We start from the raw sequence: 22,066 nt of genomic DNA on the forward strand, positions 1-22,066 counted from the left end.
CTTTTCTTTTACATTCACTAAGATATTACTCACCTTTGTTAGAGCAACATAATAAATATGATTTTAAAAATAGTTTGCCCTTAATGCATTTCCATTTCAGTATGTATGACTTCACCTCATGTATTTTAATGATTTCATGGTATTTCACTGCATGGATGGGCCATAGTTGATTTCACTGCCCTTTATTAGTAGATATCAGAAGTGGAAATTCAGGTTTGACTTTGGAGAATGGGTCATATATCTAAAAAAAAAAAAAATTACTGTCTGCTCCTACTTTAACTGAACTCATACCAGAAGTAGAAATGACCATCTCTAACCATCTCTGTATTGGTTTAAATGTAAATTTAATTAATTAATTGCTATTAAATGTAAAGCCTCTGTGGGATTTGCTATTTATTTCTTTGTCTTCTGTTTCTGCCCTTTCCTCTTCTGCAGTCATCTACATCCGGGGACAAGGAAGAGCCGTCTTTACCGGTAGGAAGCAGTAGCCCTGCCTATTCCTGTGCCTGTGCCTGGCAGGGATGAGAAGGGGCTCTGTGCTTGCAAATCTTCCTCTCCCTTGGAATACTTGTGGTTTGATCCATTGGAGGGGGGTGGATACTTCTGTCCTACAATTACTAACAATTGAACTCTGGCATCCACTCCTAAATTATTTCTGGGCTTACGTTTCAAAATCTTGAATTCTTTCTTCCATTGGGCCTGAACTTTTATAAGCATGAAAGGGGTAAGAATGTCTAATTACATTCCAAGGGATGTTGGCTGAAATGTGGAGACAGTGTGGGATCTAATGCTTGAGAAATGTTTTTTTGTGTGTGTCTGCATGCACACTCTCTTTGCCATGCTGCATGAAATGTAAATATTCAGTCTAGGCAATACTGCCTGAAAGAATGCTTAGTGTCTTCCATGGACATAATTCAGGTCTAACGGAGATGTACACAGCAGAGTTCTTGTGGTTTCCCAGAATAACCACCGTAGTAGCAGTGGTTATTATGACAAATTACTAACAACGACCACGTTTTCAGTTGCTCTGCAATTAACACATGACATTTCATATTGTGCTGCCTGGCAAGGAAATGACCTTGTGAGTTTTTGTGTGCAGCAAACAGTTATTCCATTTCCACCGGGTTTAAGCCTGCTACCTTTGCCCCTAGAATATTTTTGAACCGTGCTGATCTGAAGCCCCCGTAACTAAATGCCACAGGGCATTTCTAAATGCTACAGGCTTTTAAGGAAGAAAGGGATCGCCATGGAAATGTTGGTGACCCTGTAGTATTTCCTTCCATTGACACTCAGAGCAAAGATGTGACATTCACTGAACACCCAGAGGATACACTAGACTCAAGGCCAAGGTACAGCTCACGCGTCAGCTGCCTTCAAAGAGCTCAAACGGTGTTCATCACTTAGACACCAGTATTCTCCTTCATTCACCCCCGAACTCTGATGGGTTAGGAATACAGCTTTAATAGAATTACAATAAAACCCCTGCTGATTTCTCTCTGTATTACATACTGAGATTTTACCTATACTTCAATCTTGCAATAGGTCTTAGGTTTACCAACAATTTTTGAACCGTGTCCCTCAATAGGTATTTTCTGGAGTAAGAGACATAAGGTCAATAACTTGGAACTGTATTTCTTTTGTGTTACAATATTCTAAAGATGAGTTGTCCTAGAAGGTATCACCCTGTCCACATGTGATTGATTGTGGGGTCTCGTGGAAAATCTGTGATGGAGGAGTTTGAAGACTTGGCAAAAATGGGGTTTTGATTTTTCCAGACCATATAAAATTTTCTTGTCAAATTTTTTTAGACCAACAGTTAAATTTAAAAAAAAAAGTAATCTAAGTCAGGCATGGCAGTGGATTTAGTGAGAACGAGGCGGCAGGTAGATGGTAGATGTCTGTGAGTTAGAGGCCAGCCTGATCTACAGTATGAGTTTTAGGACAGCCGGGACTCCACAGAGAAACCCTGTCTTAAAAGATAAAACAAATAAATCAAAAAAATAAATGAATCTGCTTATAGCATCCCTCCTCCTCAAGGCTGCCTCTGTCCTCTGTGCTCACCACCACAGGCTCAAGCACAAAGAAGAACGCCATTTCTAGTCAGGATGCAAAGCTGTCCAAATAAAGAGGGCTTGGGCAGCTTTGGTTTGATTTAAGACTGTTTGCTTTTGAAGAAAAAAGTAAAAGTCTGTTGGTAACCCCATCTCCTGAAGCTCACTAGGCTCCTCAGATCTCAGTTCCAGCTATCAGAGCATTAAGGTCACAACTAGAAGGACTCAGTGCCAAGGAGGCTTCTTGGAAGCCAGGAAGCTCTGTCTGGAGACACAATAGGAAAGTCCCTTTTGTTTCTCACTTAACAAGGACCTCAGAGCTTCCTGGGTCAGAGACTAGAGACAGGAACCCCAGAAGTCGTGTAAGACGATATGGTGCAGCCCATCTGGTGACGCAGACATAGGTGCAAACAAAGATCTTGCTGATAGAATACACAATCTAAAAATTCTAAAGACTGTCTGCTAGGTTATGAAGAGTCTTTAAGAAAAGCAAACCTGGAATCCACGCCCCTATCCAATACTTTCTGTCTGTGTGATCCAGAACCTCATTTCACTCCTCAGAGACTTCAGGTTAATACTAACAACATCAGGCCCACAAGGCTCATTCTGAAAGCGAAATGAATGAACGGTGTGACGCATGCCACACCCTGCCTGCTTTGTACTAACCTCTTTGGTTAAAAAGGGGCGGAGGTGGGGGGCAAAATGGATGCATTTAGTAGAAAAAAAAACATTTCCCTGGGACGTTTGAAAGGTGCTTTGAAGTTCTTTGGTTCAACTTTGTATGCCCATATAGCAGAGATGAGTGACCACAGGCTGGGTGAGGCCCCCTGTGATGTACTTGGTGTTCATTGCTGAGAACTAACGGTGTCTTTGGTTTCTCCGCTCAGGCTAAGCCGCGCCTCCAGCGAGGTGGGAGTTCTGCCTCTCTCCACAACAGTCTTATGAGGAATAGCATCTTCCAGCTCATGATACACACCCTTGACCCGCTCGCCGAAGGTAACCGTCAGGCTTGGGTTTGGGATTGCTGTTTGGGGGAGAGGAGGATGTCAAATACTTTGCATATGTATGCTGAGGTTACACACACCTGCCAAACTCCTCTCGGTTAGCATCGTGAGTTGAAATCTTAACTCTGTCACGGGCTTCATTCACCAGTGCTGAGCTCCTGGCAGGGTGGTTTTACGCCAGGGGTAGAATATGAGTTCCATGTGCTGATTCCGTCTGTTGATGCCTTTGGCGAAAACACAGTTTGTTTGGAGGCAGGGACAGAAAAGTCTCCCTCACGTCCAGTATTTCCCTTTATCACTTTCAACCAAGTTGTGTGTGAAGATAAATTGCATACCCTAAAAAGAATGGGAAAAAGAACTCTATTCCTGCAGAGGGCTATGAATAATTTAGAAAGTGATGTTCTCTGAAGACCAGTGATATGGTACTGTTTTCCTGGCAGGTGGGTGGGGGTAGCATCTAAGCATTCAAAAGGCCCTGCATAACTCCTTGAGTCCAGCCCCTGGGGACCCAAAATGCCTGGTTCACCTCCCATGGCTATTATAAGAACTATCACAAAGAACCCAGTATTATCTCCTTCCAGTTTTACTTAGTCACAAAGCCAAATATGCCTTTTATCTTCAATTTCATCGGTATCCTAAATATGATTCTTGTAGTAAGTGGGTAGCTGCTGTAAGCAAGTAAATGATCAGAACTCTGTCACAAACAAGGGGTTCAGCAGACAGGTCTACCCTTCTGCTCCTGAATCTCATCACCTTCCCTAGGAAGACACAGGGATTGTGGGACAAGTAGACAAAGATGTAGGCACAGGTCACTGAAAAGACACAGGAGATCTGACTATCAGTCATATTGCATACATCAGGTGTCTTATGGAAAAGAGACCACTGCCAAGGTCTTTCCAACCTAGAGCTGCTCAAGACTTACATGGTGTAAAGGACAGCCGGGGATCTGAAGACCAGTTCCCCAGGCCCTGTCTGTCCCATTGGACATGAGCCTCTCCTCAGAATAAGCAGTGAGGATCCCAGGTCACATCCCACTTAAGAGCACAGAGCCTTTCAGTTACAAAGCACCCATTCTAACCCAAGAGCAGAGCTGGCATGATGCTCCCCACAAGAAGTTTGGCTGCGCACTCCAAATTCTACCTGATCCCTGTGGAACCAGCCAAGATAGCATCCCTCTGTCCACCCAGTGGTCTATCCCTCTGTTCACCCAGTGGTCCATCCCTCTGTTCACCCAGTGATCCATCCCTCTGTTCACTCAGTGGTCCAGTTGACGAGGGAATTATCAACCACCATTCCTTGTTTCCTTTCATCCCCGACAAAAGGAGTGAAGGAATCACTGTCACCCCATCTCCTGCCGCTACGCAGCCGTGTGACTTTGGGCAAGCTGGGGTCTCTCTCTCCAGAATCTGGCTTCTTCATCTATCATTAGCACCTTTCTTCCCTGGACTCTTTACATTTGACAGCATGTTCATGCTTGTGAGTGTATGGCCACCACCGTACTGCGCCATTCTCCTTCCGTAGAGGATTGGGTGACCAACAGAGACCCCCAGGTGTGCCTCCTGCTCACCCTTTGCCATCGTGATCTTCTGGCCATCTTCTTGCTTCCTCTGCAGCTCCAGAGCTGGTCCTCTTGCTTAGCTTCCATCTATTTCCCACACAGCGGTCCGGGTCATCTTTAAAAGTCAACCCGATTGTGTAAGCGCCTACTTAACAACCTTTGGTGGCTTACTAGGGTCCTTAGGAAAACTATGAGACCATCACCACAGTCCCCAGGATGTGTTTCTCATTGCAAATGTTTGGAGTCCCCATATTCAGATAGCTACTCTCACCCATCTTGCCATCTTCCCTGTTCCTGCCACCAGAACATTCTTCCTTCCCTCCACCCTTCTCCCACCTTCCCTTGCTCTCCTCCCTTCCCTTCCTTGGTCCTCTGACCATCTGTGACAAATCAGGGCCTCCAGTCCTCACCTGCATATGCTCTCGCCCTGCTTTTTTTACAGCACCCCTTGCGGTCCCTGTGGTTGTTCCCAGGTTCTTGAGGGCGTGGGTGTTCTGTCATTCATCAGTTGTCCCCAAAGTCCAGCTGAGCACCCAGCACATCATTGCTGCTAAGGCTCAGTTCTAAAGCCCCTGAAAGCCAATTCGGGCTTGAGGTTGTCAATGAATCATTCGTGGATTATCTGGGAACCATTTCCTTTGCCTCCTATTGCCCTGGAGACACAACTGAGAAAGGAACAATTGTTTCTGTCCCAGCTCTGTCAGGGCAGCTGCTGAGGAGTTTGGGTTTCTGAAAAGGCAGTATTCTATGGTAAAGACAAAAGGCTCCAAGCCCGAACCCTCTGGCTCTGGATCCCACTTCTGCATTTACTAGCTATGTGACCTTGAACAGCTTACCTACCTGTCTCTACCTCAGTTCCTTCATCTATAAAATCACAGTGATAATGATGTCTGCCCCCTAAAGCTGCCATAAGAATTAGAGGCAGGAAGACAGAGAACACAGCACACTGCCGGCGAGCTGAGCAGGTTTGAGGCTGTTCGCCTACATTATTGTGATAAGCAGGTAGTAGTCTAGTGGGGGGCAGGGGGAGCCTTTAGGTGTTCAAAGGGGTTGTTGTAAAACAAGCTCTCCTCCTCTACCAACCGTCCACCCAGTTTTCTCAGTTCCCCAAGTCTCCCTCAGAGAAACCATTGTTGTCAGGTTCTTGGAGCTCCTTTTAGAGAAATTCTATCATAAGTAAATGTGTGTGGGTTGTATGTGTGTCTGTGTGTTGTGTGTGTGTTGTGTGGGTCTGTGTGTGTTGTTTGTCTGTATGTGCTGTGTTTGTGTGTTATGTGTGTCTGTGTGTGTTGTGTTTGTGTGTCATGTGTGTTGTGTCTGTGTGTTGTGTGTCTGTATGCTGTGTGTTGTGTATATTGTGTGTATTGCATGTTTGTGTGTGTGTGCTATGTGTATGTGTGTGCATTATTTGTGTGTTGTGTGTGTCTGTGTGTGGTGTGTGTGTCTATGTGTGTTATTGTGTATATATTGTGTGTGTTATGTATATGTTGTGTGTGTTGAGTGTTGTGTATGTGTTGTGTGTGTTATGTATGTGTTGTGTGTGTTGAGTGTTGTGTATGTGTTGTGTGTGTTATGTATGTCTTGTGTGTGTTGCGTATTGTGTGTGTGTTGTGTGTATTATGCATGTGTTGTGTGTGTTGCGTGTGGTGCGTGGTGTGTATATGGTGTGTGTGGTATGTGCATGTGTGTGTGTTATATGTGTGTTGTATGTGTCTGTGTCTGTTGTGTGTGGTGTGTGTGTGTGCTGTGTGTGGTGTGTGTGTTTGGTGTGTGTGTGTGTGTCTTTATCCACAGGTCTGAGCAGTCTAAGTATCACTTTAGTTGGGAGGATTCAGTTTCTGAAAGGACTTGTTTTTGTTTTCCTGCGTGGAGGGGAGGTTGTGTTTTGTTTCTGTGAGATAAGGAAAAGTGAATCTGGGCTGTCTCCATCAGTGATTTTCCAAAACACCTGGTCCTTGTGGAGCTAAGCTGCAATTAAGTTGTTTGTCCTGCTGCTGTAGCAAGAGGCACCTTCCAAATCTGGGCACCGGCTTTCAAGGTGAAACCTCTCCCTGAAAGACAGGGGCTCGCGGAGCGTGAATCGGCGAGATAATCAGCTCCGGACTTGAGTGACTGAAAAATACAGAAAGCACTTTGACGCTTTAAAATTGCTCCATAGCACAAAGCCAAGAAAACAGCTTGATCTGCTAGCCCCTCCCAGCCAGCAGAATTCACAATCCCTTTCCGTTTCAAGACGAGCCAAAAACTTAACCCCCAGCTTTCCCAGAAATAGTCTTATTTCCTATAGCTCTTCGACTTCTACTAGACCTCTCTTTGTATAGGCTTCATCATTTGAATTCGTGTGTCCTTGTGCAAATCTACAACCTCTGAAGAATATAGAACATGCCAGTCCTGTTCCCCCGGTTGACGCTGTGAAAATTACAACAGCCTCCATAGGCAGACAGTTCATTGATGCTCCTGGCACTAACCGGGCTGAAAGGCACATTAGCACCACTGGTGTGCAGCCAGTGCTCCCAAAGGGAAGTATTCAGTTTCATTGAAAACATTAGAACAGATGGCCTGTAGGAACATATTTCCCAGAGTCTCATCTGTGCCACACAGGTGGGTTGACAGAACCCTGGCTAACGCCCTTGATCAGCAGCTGGTTTGGCCTCTGGGCCTGAGTGCCACAATTACAACTGTGTGTGCATCTACCTTCCATTGGTAGATCACAGAGCACCCAAGCCCCAGAGCTTGACTTTAAGATTTGGTTTGGAATCAACTGGGTGAGTCTTCTGTTCCATATGGTATTGATGGAGATTATTTAGTGATAACTATCTAGCCAGCAAATTGGAAGGTCCAGGAGGGACTTCCTGACATGTAATCTTTAGGAAGATCTCTGACTCTCCATGGTCATCTCTGATCCTGTGCACATAGCCAGATGCCCTGCTTGATGGCTAAGGGTTCCAGCAGACCGTCTAGGAACTCCCTTTCCCTACATCCCTCTGTCCAGCATCTTAGAGTTGGCCCAGAGCACAAGCAAGAATGTGGCTCTGCTTCTCAGGACAGCAATACCAGAAAGCTTGAAACCATCTTTTAATTTAACACAGGGTGTTTTGTTCACCTGTCCATGGTTGTTTGGTGTGCCGGAAGTAATGCACACTCTGAAGACAAACAATCCATAGTCGGTCTGCCAAATGAAACTGACCTGTGTCTTTTCAGGAACACAAAACTATGAGCATGCGTTGTTCATGAATACAAAGTCTCAGATTCTTCCTAAGGCTCTTAAGATGGTTGAAATAGACCAAGATAAGACAGGAGCATTGCTGTTAGTTCCAGGCCACTCTGGGCTACAGAGTAAGACCCAGTATGAAAAAAAAAGGCAGTGATGAGAACGAATCACGATATACAACAAACCCATGTGGAAGTTTATTGATGGGGGTGAAAGAGCAGGTCATGATTGTAGACCAGGAAAGGGAAGTGATGAAAAGTGAGCAAGGAATGGGCAGAGCTTACTTTAAAAAGGGATCTTTGCACATGCGTATAGAACCTTACACAGCCGTGCTACACGTGTACATAGATTACGTAGTGGCATACAGCCGTAGGACCCTGTGATGACTAAGTATTTGCCTGAGTACTGACAAGCGCAGCCTGCCAGGTGACAGAGGGTGGGCCAGCATAAAGCTATTTATTATACAAAGGTGAGGAATTTGAAGGGATAGCAGGTGGGACAGAAATGAGGGCGCTGAGTTCTTGAGACTACTTCCAGCTGACCTGAGGGTGTCAGAGTCTTGGGGGGCACCTGAGAACACTGGGGAGCTGGCCACGTCTGGGAGATGCTGTCCAGGCTCTGAGGAACCATCCAGCGCCGTTTGGACCTGGCAAGATGCAGTTCCAAAGTGGATCCAAGTCAACTCCCTGGAGTTTCCAGGAATTTTTTGAGTTTGTGGAAAGATAAGCTTTAGACACATTAAACACACACACACACACACACACACACACACACACACACACACACACGAAGAGAATTTGAAATCCTGAGCTGTGGCTTTGATAATATAGTGGTATAGTATAATGAGTACTACTCTGTCGGAGCTAGGTCAGCAGCTTATCAGAATTCTACTGGTTAGTGTTGTAAGTTATAGACAGTAACATAACAACAAAGAGGAATCCAGACCATGTTTCATGTTTTTATACATCTCAGATCACTTTCTCCTTATCACCCATCTTTACATAAATGATTCTTAGCGCCCCCATTCCTTCCCCATCATTGTGACATCTCCTTAACACTCAGGAGATGCAGGTGGTTGATCGCTGAGGGCAGTCATTGTAGAGTTAGTACCTTCTAAATAAAGGGATAGTAAGAAGTTACATTAAAATCTTTTCTGTGGGCCTCTTCTCTGAATAAGGGGAGGGGCATGGATACCTCTAGGGTGCTGTGGTTCTCAGCACCTGGACATACTTGGTCCAGCTAACAGTTGGTAGTCCTGTAACAATAGCTGATTCGTTCTTTGAGCAGAGATTTTTGAACATATCATTGGGGATACAAGGGAGGAAATTGATGAGGCGGTGTGATTAGTACAAACAGGAGAATGTGGAACAGCCTGGGGGAAGGAAAGGGGCCAGGAAGGAAAGAATATGGGGCTCCCAATTTGGTTGTGAGGCAAAGCCTCACTCTTCTGGAATTGGAAATGAGGCAGTTGATCTCAGTGTCCTCTGACACTTAAGGGAGCAGGGTCCTGTTGGAGTTGCTGTGTATGAGGAAGGATTGGCTTGAGAAGAAGAGATAAATGGTTTGAGGTGGTATAAGAGAATCCATTGAGGGAGGTCCTCATACTTAACTTGGAGTTATAAGGATTACTATGAAGGAGCCCTGCCATTTAGGGGGAAAGTGTGAGGGGCATTGTTCTGGAGGAGAGAGAAGGACCTGAACCCTTCTGTTGATTGGAGATGGATGAGGTTGATACGTGGTCAAGGCAGAGAGCAGTCAGTAAAGTTCCGTAGGAGGGAACGGAGGTGATGCAGTGATGGTGTGAGTAAGTGATAAGGGAGGGGTGAGGGTTTAGATGAGAGACCAGGGGTTAGAACTGGCCACCCATGTATGAGTTCAAAGAGGGAGATGGAAAAGGGTCATGTGGGGAGACCCGGGAGCCTGAAAAGGGCCAGAGTCAAGAGCTTTACCCGGTCAAGTTGAAGTTCCTCTGAAATTTTAACAAGAATGTTTTCTAAGAAGCAGTTAGTTCATTCTATCTTTACTGAGAACTGGGGCGTGATATGGGATATGAAAATGCCAAGGGATGCTGAGGACTTTAGATAGGTTTTGGGAGATCTGAGAGGTGAACTCAAGACCATTGTCTGACTAAAGAGAGGCTGGAATTCCAAATTGGGGAATAGTTTCCCAGAGAAAACCAGAGACTGTCTGAGCCCTTTAGTTAGTGGTAGGTAACGTTTCTACTCAGCCTGAGATGTATCCACTAGGGCCAGAAGATACTTAATTCACCTGACTACAGGCATGTGGGTAAAATCAAGATGCCAGTCAGTCCCTGGGAGGAAGCCCCTGACCTGGTGGGTAGGAAAAGGGAGGCTATGATACCTGGAGCTGGGATCTAACATCTGAAACGTTTTACAAAAGGCAGTAACAGTTGTTAATCAATGCAAGTCCTCAGAGTGGGCTGGAGTTGTCTCACTGACAAAATGGGACAGCCCTGGCTTTTAGGATGGAAGAGCTGGTGTATACGGGACAAGATTTGTCGAGTGTGAGAGGGTGACTGTGAGGATATGGGTTGTTGTGTATGGACTCTTTGTAGTAAGTGAGGTGATTCTGGGCCTTGGAGGGCTGCGGCTCTAGCTGCCTCATCAGCTCGGTTGTCTCCCCTAGACATGATGGAGCTGTCGGTCTGATGAGACTGGCAGTGAATAATTCCTACAGCTCTGGGAAGATGGGAGGCTTTTAGCATGGCTATAATTTGACCTGTGTGAGTTACGAATGCTCCTTTTGTTGTAAGTAGCCTGCGCCATAGCAACGTGGGACAGAGGAAATGGAAAGCGTATTTGGAGTTCGTTGGGGACAACCATTTAGGGGTTGTCCTTGTGCCAATTGGAAGGCACGGGTGAGAGCTAGTCATTCAGTCTGTTGATTAGTGGGATGGGCAGGGAGTGCCCTAGTATCTGATGCTATGGCACAGCCTGCTTCTCGGGTCCCCTCCTGTAAAAAGGAGCTGCCATCTGTGTACCAGGTATAGGCGACCTGAGGCAATGTGCCCCTCCTGTATGTGTGAAAGCTGGGGCCGTAGTTGCTCTAGGGTTTCAATGCAGGAATGAAATGGGTGGGGAGTGATCAGTGTTGGGATGAGGAAGAAGATTTGAGATATAGAGGGGTGGGCAAGATTGCAAAGTAAGTGTGGCATCTTCTGCTAATGCCATCTGGGGGGGGAACGAACCTGGGAAGGAGATAGCGTTCATAGCCTTTATAAGTTAGGAGATAGTGGTGGGTGACCCAAAGATTAATTTTTTTTGATTCATGAATAAGGAACTCAACAGCTGCCAAAGCACATATTCAGGGTGTTCATCCATGGGTGGTAAGGTCTAGTTTTTTTTTGACAGGTATGCTACAGGTGCAAAAGAAGGTCCCAGCTGGTAGCCTAGGACCCCAAGGGCCTATCCCTCCTTTTCTGTTACCTAGAGAGAGAAGGGAAGAGTAGGTCTGAGAGATGAAGGGATGGAGCCTGGGGAAGAGCCTGCTGGAGCTTCTGAAAGGGCTTAGTAAGGGGATTGAGGAGGGGTTCATGTGGGAGACCAAAGGCTGCCTAATATAAGAAGCAAGCAAGGAGGGAAAAAGAGGGGATCTAGGAACGTAAGAAGCAACTATTTCTGGGAATGATAGAAATTTCCTCTTTAGTAGAGGGGACTGTAAGGGACTGGATTAGGTGTTTCTCTATAAATTAATGGCTTTAATTTATAGGTTGAGGTAATGGTTAGTCCCCATTAGGTGACCTGAGGAGTGGACAGTTGGACCTTAGAAAGTGAAACTCTATAGTCCTGGCTGGACAAGAAACTTGGAAGAGCAGGGGTATTAGTTTAGCTAATTTGTAAGGACAGACTACAAAGGACAGACAATGTCAACCACATACTGTATGAATTTAGACTTGGAGAGAGACAAAGAAAGTAGGTCAGAAGCTAGAACCTGGCCAAATATGTGTGGGCTGTCCTGGAATCCTTAGGGTCAATAATTCAGGTGAGCTATGCGGAGAGGTGAGTGTCAGGGTCAGTCTAGGTGAAGACAAAGATGTTTTGAGACTCAAAGCTGAAAGGGATAGAGAAAAAAGCATCCCTGAGATCTAGAGCTGAGAAAGAGAGGTCCCTGAAGGGACAGTGGAAAGAAGGATATAGAGAATCAGGTACCACAGGATAGAGGGAGACCACGGCAGCATTAATGAGCTGGAGATCTTGAACCAGGTGGTTCAGGGTTTCTTAACTGCAAGTATTGGGGTGTTAAAAGGAGAGGATGTAAGACAACGTAGTTTCTTTTTCCTTAGGGGGTCAGAGATGAGAGGCTCTGGAGTGGGGTTGGCTACTGGGCTTGGGTAACATACGATGTAGGGTCCTATAATAGGATGAGGATGGATGGGGGGATGATTTCTAGCAATAGAGGGGTTTTGAGGGTCTACCTGGAAGACTGGCAGAGGAAATGACATGTTTGAACCAGTAGGGTGGGTGATTAGGAGGAGGAGAGAGGCTGCTGACAAGCCCAGGGTCAGATGAATGGGAGGAGCAAAAGAAATAGAAACTCCCAGTTGGGCTAAAAGATCTCTTCCCAAAAAGGGTACAGGACAAATTGTCACAACCAAAAATGGATGAGTAAGAGGAATCTTCCAGAAAATGCAATTGAGTGGTGGAGTCTGATGAGGTTGTAAGGCTTCCCCCCCTACCCTGACAGTAGGGAGATGAAAGGAGGTGAGGAACCTCCCTGCAGGACCAAGTATGTGGACCATTGTCCAAGAGGAAAGAGCTGGACTGCCCGGATACTGTGATGTCTACCCAGGGTTCCCTGTCGGAGATGATAGTGATTGGGTCAAGAGAACTCAGGTCCTTTCACTGACCATCGCCAGGTCTAGACGGTCAGTTTGAGGCTGCTCCGCATCTGATGTCCCCATGCCACTAGGTGCCTGGGAGCAGTCTGACCAGTGTCCCTCTTGCTATCACTTTGAACATGGCCCAGGTTGCCCACAGGGATTAAGGCAAACCTGGGCCCAGTGATCATCCTGACCACATTTGAAGCAGGGACCCAGATGTTCTTGAGCCCCAGGGGGCAAAGGAGTCCGGGGAAGTCACCGAGGCCAGTCAGATGGCCTTGGCCAGCATTTGGTATTTTTTGTTTATGGGCTTTCTCATCTCTCCCATGGTACACTTTGAATGCCAGCGCTAAGACTTCTGCCTGTGGGGTCAGGGGCCCCCTCACCAAATTCTTAAGTTTGGCCCTAATGTTGGGGAAGCTCTGGGAAAAGAAATAATAGGTCATAAGGAGTTGTCTGCCCTCTGGGTTTTCGGGGTGTAGGTTACTATATTGTAAGAGGTGTTCTAGGAACTGAGATGGATTTTCCTGTCTGTCCTGAACAGTTTCCTGGAGTTTCTCATAGTTAACTGGTTGAAGGGCAGCCTTATGGAGACCCAGCAGGAGGCAGGTTGTAAATGAGCTCTAGCTAGAGTGCCCTCTGGGTATTATAGTCCCATTGGGGGTCACGGTTGGGGACTGTCTCTGCCCTGACTGAATACGCTGCATTAGTTTGATGAATCTTGTCTGTATGGGCTCTGCCCTGTTTCCAAACTCACCTGCGTTCCTCAGGGAGTAGGTTGATAGCTAGGATTTTAGATAGAAAGATAGATAGATAGATAGATAGATAGATAGATAGATAGATAGATAGATAGATAATAGATAGATAGACAGACAGACAGATAATAGATAGATAGATAGATAGATAATAGATAGATAGACGATGATAGATAGATAGATAGATAGATATACAGACAGACAGATGATAGATAGATAGATAGATAGATAGATAGATAGATAGATAGATATACAGACAGACAGATGATAGATAGATAGATAGATAAATAGATAGATAGATAGATAGATAGATAGATAGATAGATAGATAATAGATAGATAGACAGACAGACGATAGATAGATAGACAGACAGACAGACAGACAGACAGACAGACAGACAGATAGATAGATAGATAGATAGATAGATAGATATCATGAAAGGTGAGACTATAAGATTGTGTAGTATTATATTGGAACTCTTTTATGAAAACAGTAGAGTTAGATGTATAAGAACCTAGTTTTTTTTTTCTATTTGAGAGAGTTCTGCCAGTGAGAAAAGGACATGTACCTCAACCAGTCCGTCCACTCCAGCTACCTCTCGCAAAGGGAGAACTGTGGCCAGGTTGGTTTGGGGTGGGTTTGGGTAGGGTGGGGTCCCATAGCAGCGTGAGGATGAGTAACAGGAAAGGTGAAAGCAGATGAGACTCGGGTGGTTGAAACGGCCTCAGTCCCATTGCTGGAGAGGAGGAAGAAGCTGGAGGAACTGATGGGCGCTTGTGTTGAGTACAGAAGGGTGGGGTTCGTTAGCAGGGTCCGGGCTAGTGGGAGGCTCTTCTAGCTCAGATCGCATAGCTAGGAGTACATTAGATGGCGAAGCTTGGAGAGAGAGTTTGGAATTGAGGTAGAAAATGAATGTATATAAAGTAACTCCTTCGATCTACCCATCCACTGTCAGAAATTAGAAAGGTCCCATAAAATTTCAGGTTCTAAACTGCCATTAGTTGGACACTTTGAGTTGTTATCTAAGGAATATTTGGGCTATTTCTGAGTACAAAGGCGGATGTGTTTAGAAGGCTTTAAATAGGGCATTAAGCATGGGGGTTTTAGGTTTTCTAGAAGACATCCCAGAGGAGTGAATAGGCTTATATTTTTGGTAAGTTTATTCCCCATGAGTGAGGCAGAAAAGGAAAAAAATGAGATCCATTGGCTTCTTATCAAGTGAGGATGTATCAAAAAAGGCACCTGGGAGGAGAGAGGGGGTCGAGGGACTAAGTGCAAAGGGCACTTGGGTCCCAGAGATGAGAAAGGCACAGCTGCCCTGTGAGCTGTCGTGTGAAGAGCAGGAGCTGAGATGCTAAGCCTGAGGGACAGATGGGTCCGAGAAACGAGGCCTCACTCATGGGGGATGGCCAGAGGTGCTTGTCAGCAAAAGGGGCCAGCCGTAGCCCTGAAGGCTGTGACTGGGGGTTCCCTCACTTTCAAGGTCAGCAGAGGGGTGCTGGTGAGGGAAGCGTTTATGCCAAACGATAGAAGGAAAATCACCGGTTACAGCCAATGTTATGCCAAGGGGGCTAACAGATGAGTAGATGGAGAGTTGACTGTTGTTCAGGGTTCCACTGCCTCCCACCGCCTCAGAGCACCGGGAGGGCCGGTCAAGTCTCACAGCAGCAAATGTTGAAGTTCAGCGGCGGTGAGAACAAACCACGATATACAGCAAACCTACATGGGAGTTTATTAGTAGGGGTGAAAGAGGGGGTCATGATAGTCAACCGGGAAAGGGAAGCCGTGAAGAGAGAGAGGAACAGGCAGAACTTACTTTAAAGGGGGGCCCTTGTGCATACGTACAGAGCCTTACACAGCCACACAATGCATGTATGTAAAATAAGTAGTGACATACAGGCATAGCACCCTGGGCTGACTAAGTATTTGCCTGAGTACTGACAAGAGCATCCCAGGTGACAGGGGTGGGCCAGCATAAAGCCTGGATGCTAACAAGTAAGAGAGAAAAATGACTGAAATGCATTTATTTTCCTTTATGCGATAGTCCTGGGGGACCAGAGTTCTCAGTCTTTGAGATTACACCATGCCTGTCTGAACTGATCCCTCTAATAAACTCACTGTTCTATATTGATTTTAACATTTTTCTAAACAAGCCATCTTTATTAACCTAAAAGTTGGCTGCTGGGGGGAATGTTTTGAAGTGTCATGCACGTCTGCTTTGAATGCATCCGAAAATGAAACATTCACATTTGCAGGGTGCTTGCTGCAGGCCAGCATTCTGCCACAAGTTCTGCATGAACCAGAGTCTCTCTCCTGGGCACTCTCCATCACGCCGAGGACACAAAGGTGGCACAGAATAAAATGTTCATCGCTAGGCCTTTGCACACATTCCCTCTTCCCCTGGACAGCCACATGTCTCCTGTTCTCCTTTCCATCGAGTCAGCTTTCAGATGCTACCCGATCAGAGAGGTCTTAGTTAACCTTGGTAACTCTCTATCCAAATAAAAAACAATGCTAATAAATCGGAGTTTCCATCTCTTTTGCTCTGCTCTGCGGTTCTCTACAAGGCTTACCACATCTATTTGTTGTTCCTGCCTGTGCCTCCCTTTATATGGCCAGCAGGACAGAATTTGAAGCAGATTGTGTTCTACTCCCAGTGCCTGGCTCAAGCAGACCCGTGTGTGTGTGTGTGTGTGTGTGTGTGTGTGTGTGTGTGTGTGTGTGTCTTTGTTGTGATATATATGGTGTGTGTGTGTGTGTGTGTGTGTGTGTGTGTATACAGCATATATATGCCAACTAGAATGAATACTGGTTTTATAATTTTTCTTCTGAACAACTGTGCTGTGCTCTGGTGAAGGGCTCTTTTGTTCTAATCAACAAAGTCCTATTCAGTTGTTCATCTTACTAGTGAGAAACCATCTTCTATGCTTTGACTCCCATTGTATCCACAGCCTTTAGAAGGACATCCTCTTGGGGCAGATGACTGGTGTGTGCCCTTGCTGGGTGGTCAGGTGAAACCCTCCCCTCAATCACTGCTGCAGGAAGAAACAGCCTCACTCTGCTTCTCACTTCCTCATGAGTCACAGACTTCTTCCAAATACTTTGTTACTTCATTTTCTTTCCTTTTCTTTCCCTTGATATTTGCTTATTGCATTCCATGGACCTAGTTTTTAAAAAATAAAATAAAATACTACCTCTGCAAAAGTCTAAGAAGCAGGTTGTCACGAGGCAGTGGTGGAGCACGCCTTTAATCCCAACACTCAGGAGACAGAGACAGGCGAATCTCTGTGAGTTTGAGGCCAGCCTGGTCTACAAGAGTTAGTTCCAGGACAGGTCCCAAAGGTACAAAGAAAGCCTGTCTCAAAAAAAAAGAGAGAGAAGAAGAAGAAGAAGAGGAAGAAGTAGAAGAAGAAGAAGAAGAAGAAGAAGAAGAAGAAGAAGAAGAAGAAGAAGAAGAAGAAGAAGAAGAAGAAGAAGAAAAAGATGATGATTCAGGTTGTCTGAGTCAGTCACTCAGAGTGCACACACCCCTGAGCCATATAACCTCATATAACCTCAGAGCATGGTCTGAGGTTAAGGGGATCTTGAGGCAGAAAGGGTAGCTCCTCTTCCACTACTTTAAGCCCTTTTGTAAGTCTAGTACCTTCTCCATGCTGAGGAGATAAAAGATTAGACTTGCATTTTCTTTATTTTGAACAGTTTTATTTGTAGGAGCAGTATGTGAAATGGTTTAGGACAGCAGCAGGTCCTCATGGAGCCCCCAGATGGACTCCTTGAAGCTGCTTTGCATGACAAGACCTTCAGAATGCTGTAAGGGTACGTCTTCAACTGGCCCCATCTTCCCAGTAGGATACACTCTTTGTTCGAAGTTAGGCAGACTCCCCTGGGCTAAGCCCACTTCCCCCAGCAGAGTCCACAGCCTCCCACCTTCCTGCAGACTGGCCACATGCCTTTCAAAGGGACCTTTTGTGCACTCTTTCCCTCTATGATTGCTACAGGACAGCCTGATGGCTCAGGCAATGGGGGGTAAGCAGGTGACATCATCAGTGACCTGGATTGCAGAAGGTCTTCATATCAAAGCTTCACAAACGAAAAGAGAACATATTTTTTTCACAATCTTTCTTACACTGTAGATCATGGATTTTCCTTTTTTTTTAATCAGCAGAGTTCTTTTGTTCAAAGAATTCCCAAACAGAAGAGTCAATAAGTTTTTAAATGGTTATAACTCCAGAGCACTTACGGCCGCCTCTCGCTGTGCCTGATTCAGTAACCTCCCTTTGGCACAGCAGTACGAGACAAAACAGACACAACCAAGGCACAAAATATCAACAAAGCCTTACAAAGTACAAAGAATAAACTCGAAATAAATATTTAATTTTTTTTGCAAGAAAGACGCTATCAACCTTCCTGAAGAATATAAGAGAAAACCAAAGTAAAAGGCAGTGTGTCAGGGAGATGCCCATTCTTCCCTAATTAAACTCCAAAGGCAGCACGATCTTAGAAACCCCAAAGAGATATTGCATGAGACTTCCTAATCGATTTGTAAATTTATGTAGACCAAATAAAGAGAGCAGAAGACATTTTTTGGCAACAAAGAGGGGGAAAGGGAAGGTGTGCCGACCAGAGATGAAGAATCGTTCACAGAGCATGTGTGTTAGATGCTCTAGTTAAAAGTCTGAGAAAAGAGCAGACTTGGTCAAGGCAGTGACGATGCCCCTGGGTGGCCCTTGAGGGACTTGTGGAACCTGTGTGAGCTCTGCTGCCCCACAATCTGTGATCTGCTCTTGGTGAAGCACAGGGGAGGGGAATCTTACCAGAATACTAAAAGAAACAGGCCCCCCTGCTTGCACTTATGGAGGGCGTTCATCAAGTGTCCTTGTGCGTATATACCACAAGCCTTGAGACTGGCATAGTGTAAGCTTCTGACACACGTGCAGCTTGCCAGGTCCTGAGGAATCTGTATCGCTGTAGGAAGCCGGAAGAAGGGCTGTCAGGAAGCGTTGCTGGAGACCATGAGCTGCGAGGGTAGATTGCAGAAGTGCAGGGAATGTGAGCATCTGAGGGGCTGGTTGGTTCAGGGAGACTCAGAATATGAACTTAGGCTCAACAGAAGTGAGAGCTCCTTTAAGAGGAGTGGCCATACTGGATGTCCCTGAATGCTCACTAAACTACAGGCCTGGCAACCTCTCCCATCAAAGAGTATGTGTGTTCCTCTGTGTATATCGTGTGTGTGTGTGTGTGTGTGTGAGAGAGAGAGAGAGAGAGAGAGAGAGAGAGAGAGAGAGAGAGACTGTGAGTCTGTGTCTTTATGTGAGCCTGTGTCTGTGTGTATGTGCATTGTATGTCTGTGTGTCTCAGTGAATGTGTGCCTTGGTGTGTGTATGTGCCTGTGTATGTGTGTGTGTATGTGCCTGTGTATGTGTGTGTATGTACCTGTGTATGTGTGTGTATGTACCTGTGTATGTGTGTGTGTATGTACCTGTGCATGTGTGTATGTACCCGTGTATGTGTGTGTATGTACCTGTGTATGTGTGTGTATGTACCTGTGTATGTGTGTGTATGTACCTGTGTATTTGTGTATGTACCTGTGTATGTGTGTGTATGTACCTGTGTATGTACCTGTGTATGTGTGTGCATGTGCCTGTGTATGTGTGTGTGTGCCTGTGTATGTGTGTGTATGTGCCTGTGTATGTGTGTGTATGTGCCTGTGTATGTGTGTGTATGTGCCTGTGTATGTGTGTGTATATCCCTGTATATGTGTATGTATGTGCCTGTGTATGTGTGTGTATGTGCCTGTGTATGTATGTGTAGGTATCTTGTGTGTCTGTGTGTCTCTGTGTGTGGGCATACGTATGTATGCATGAGTGTGTGTCATAAGTGTGTGTGCCTGTAGAAGTCAGAGGTTGATGTTAGCTGCCTTCTATTGCTCTCCAATGTATTCTTGAGATAGGCCCTCACTGAACACGGAGCTCACAGTTGTCTAGAGTGACTGGCCAGTGAGCTCTATGCTCTCTCTGTCTCTGCACTTCCCTGGGTACTGTGATCAGGGCATCTTCTGCCACTCCCAGCTTGTGTGTGCTAGAGATACAAACTCAGGTCTCGCGCTGGGGAAACATGCCCTTAAGCCACTGAGCCCTTTGCTGGCCTCAGAAGAGTGGACCTTATGAGTCTCTGCTCCATGTGACACAGTGGATGTCATCTGCGGGGTTCTCTCAGCCACGGTGCTAAGAGCGTAGACGTGTTTTGCCTCTGAAGAAACATGTTCAAAAACATTGTGAGTGCTAACAGCCAGGCTGGCCTGACGTTTGGCTTCCAAGCTGAGACATTGGCCCACACAGGGCTCTTGTCCACAGTCACACACACCCCCACACACCCCCGCATCATCTCTGCACTGAGCCATCTGTCTCTCTATTCCGTAGCCTTCCAATGCTCCAACACGTGTGAATGTCAATGAGGAGCTGCCATGAAGATTCAACTTCCACTCTCTTGCTGAGCTTCCTTTTTTCTTACCAGACACTGGGGCTTGTTATTTATTTCTCCCGGCTTCTGGTTTTTAAAGGAAAGAGCTACAAAACAAGCTTTTACAAGTTTTCATTTGATCCCCCAAGAAAGTCATTTCATGCCTGTTGCGTTCAAACTATGACGGTGTCCGTGGAAGCGGTAGTGTAACCTTTCTGTCTGTCCCAAGTTATACATCAGTTTAAATTAGCAAGAAAAATGTTTGCACGCAGCCTCAGCCTGGGAAGTGAATAGGTAGTGGGAGGGGAAAGCTGCCTGGTGGAGAAAATGGGACCACGGGCCACAGTTTAATAAGGTGACAGTAGTAAAGACCCCAAACCTCCAGAGAGAGGCGAGCAGGCTATTGACAGGACAAGTTGGTTAGCCCCTCTGTTTAGGGAATAACAAAGCTTATTTCTGTATTCGAACATCAAAGACGATTGAAATGGAGTCACTCCTTGTGTCGTACACATTATAAGTAAATATCAATTAGGGCATAAGGGAATGTGGGTAGTCTCACTGAAGTAAATGCTTTTGAGTATGGGAATGGTTTCTCTCTCTCAAATGATGACATTTGAGGTTCAGTGTAGCGTGAAGGAGACAGAATGACGATGAAGCACAAGATTGCACTTCATTTGCTTCCTTCGAAGTTCTGCTCCAACAGCCCCGCTTTCAGAAGGGAGGACGCAGAGCGTCAGAGGTGCAAAGCCGATTTCCGGACAGCCCTGGGAGACAAGGGTGGGGCAGAGGGCAGAGCAATCCTGAAGGTGAAAGGGCATTTTCAAAATGCAGATTCAAACATGAATGTCACCTGTAATGTAGCCTGTCATTGGTCTCCTTCCATAAGAAGGGCATTTGAGCCGAATGCCTGCATTCAGTAGTGAGATGGTCCTTCCTCCTTCCTCCTTGTCCCATCCCCCTGGGAGGTGTTTGTCACTATCATAGGGATGCTGATTCTATTAAGAACATACAAGTGGTTCTCAGGTCCATGCCTCTCCTGACCTTACATGACCAAGTCTGCCAGATCTGGCTTCTTCAGCCGTTAAAATCATCTTCGCCCACACCACACTGTCCTTCACAGGTTGCTTGTGATCAGATGAGACTATATTCTATGCTCATGTTCCCATACATGTTTCTGAAAACAGACGAATATTGTTGCTTATATAAAGCTGTCAGGTCTACATCAGATCGTTGGGGGGGGGGGGTATGCATCCACCCATTCATTCACAAAACACGTTTCTTTCACAAGCTGGCATGAGTGACAACCCCATTCAGAACATTTTCTTTTAGGAACTGTCATTGTAAGCAGGTTTCTGGGGACCTATTAGCCAGACTGCTTGTGGACATCTAGCTCAATGCCATGGTTGAATCTGAATTTTGGAACTAGAGCTACAGTATCTATGCAACTACTTTTAATTGACTTCCAGGGTGGCAGTTCTCATGCCCAAATAACTCATAATGGAAGGAGCTTTGCTTCAGCTTAAAAGCCTTTTGGCCAAAACATTTGTCATTAGCAGGAATTAAATTCAACAGTGAGTGGCTCTCATGTCAGAAAACTTTTGAGAAGAAAAATCTCCCCTGTGAGAGAGAGACTTGGCAGCACTCCACAGGCATGGAGGCAGGAGCAGGAAGCTGAGAGACCACATCTTCAAAGGCAGACAAGAAGCAGAAAGCCAACCAGAAGTGCAGTAGGGCTATAAATGCTCAGTATCCACCCTGGGTGATGTACTTTCTCACATCTAGAGCTGGAGAGAGATCTTAGCAGCTAAGACCACTGGCTGCTCTTGCCAAGACCTGGGTTCGGTTCCCAGCACCTGCTTGGTGGCTCACAACCATCCAGTTCCAGAAGATCTGACGTCCTCCTCTCACTTCTATGGGCATTTGCACATACATGATGTCCATATATACATTCATGCAAAACATTCACATGCATAAATCATTTTTTTAAAAAAAATACTCAACCTTTCAAAGTTTCCACAACTTCCCCCAAGTAGTGCCACCAACAGAGGAGCAAGTGTTCACATAGGAGGGACATTCTCATTCAGACCTCCAAACCCAGCTTCTCAGAAGGTTAGGTCAACCAGAACCACTCTGTAAGAGCGTGGATGGAAATTCCAAGTCAGAGAGTTCTGAGGGCGCAGCTAACTCA

General features: G+C 45.8%; 1 protein-coding gene across 11 annotated transcripts in view; it reads left to right on the forward strand.

The window, feature by feature from the left end:
• Slc24a2 (solute carrier family 24 member 2) overlaps positions 1 to 22,066 on the forward strand; it is a 243,885-nt gene that overhangs the window by 149,723 nt on the left and 72,096 nt on the right. For 9 of the 11 annotated variants that reach the window (XR_015737574.1, XM_087904872.1, XM_087904871.1 and 6 more), the window contains 2 exons: positions 436 to 474; positions 2,939 to 3,047. Coding sequence is in view for 10 of the 11 variants with exons in the window: in XM_087904872.1 (XP_087760998.1) it covers positions 436 to 474; positions 2,939 to 3,047 (148 nt within the window). In the remaining variant the exon portion in view is untranslated. The remainder of the gene's footprint in view (positions 1 to 435; positions 475 to 2,938; positions 3,048 to 22,066) is intronic. The other 2 variants (XM_087904869.1, XM_087904870.1) reach the window with 1 other exon arrangement.

The sequence above is a fragment of the Myodes glareolus genome, chromosome 3 (assembly GCF_982192425.1).
Source record: "Myodes glareolus chromosome 3, mMyoGla1.1, whole genome shotgun sequence".
NCBI lineage: Eukaryota > Metazoa > Chordata > Mammalia > Rodentia > Cricetidae > Myodes > Myodes glareolus.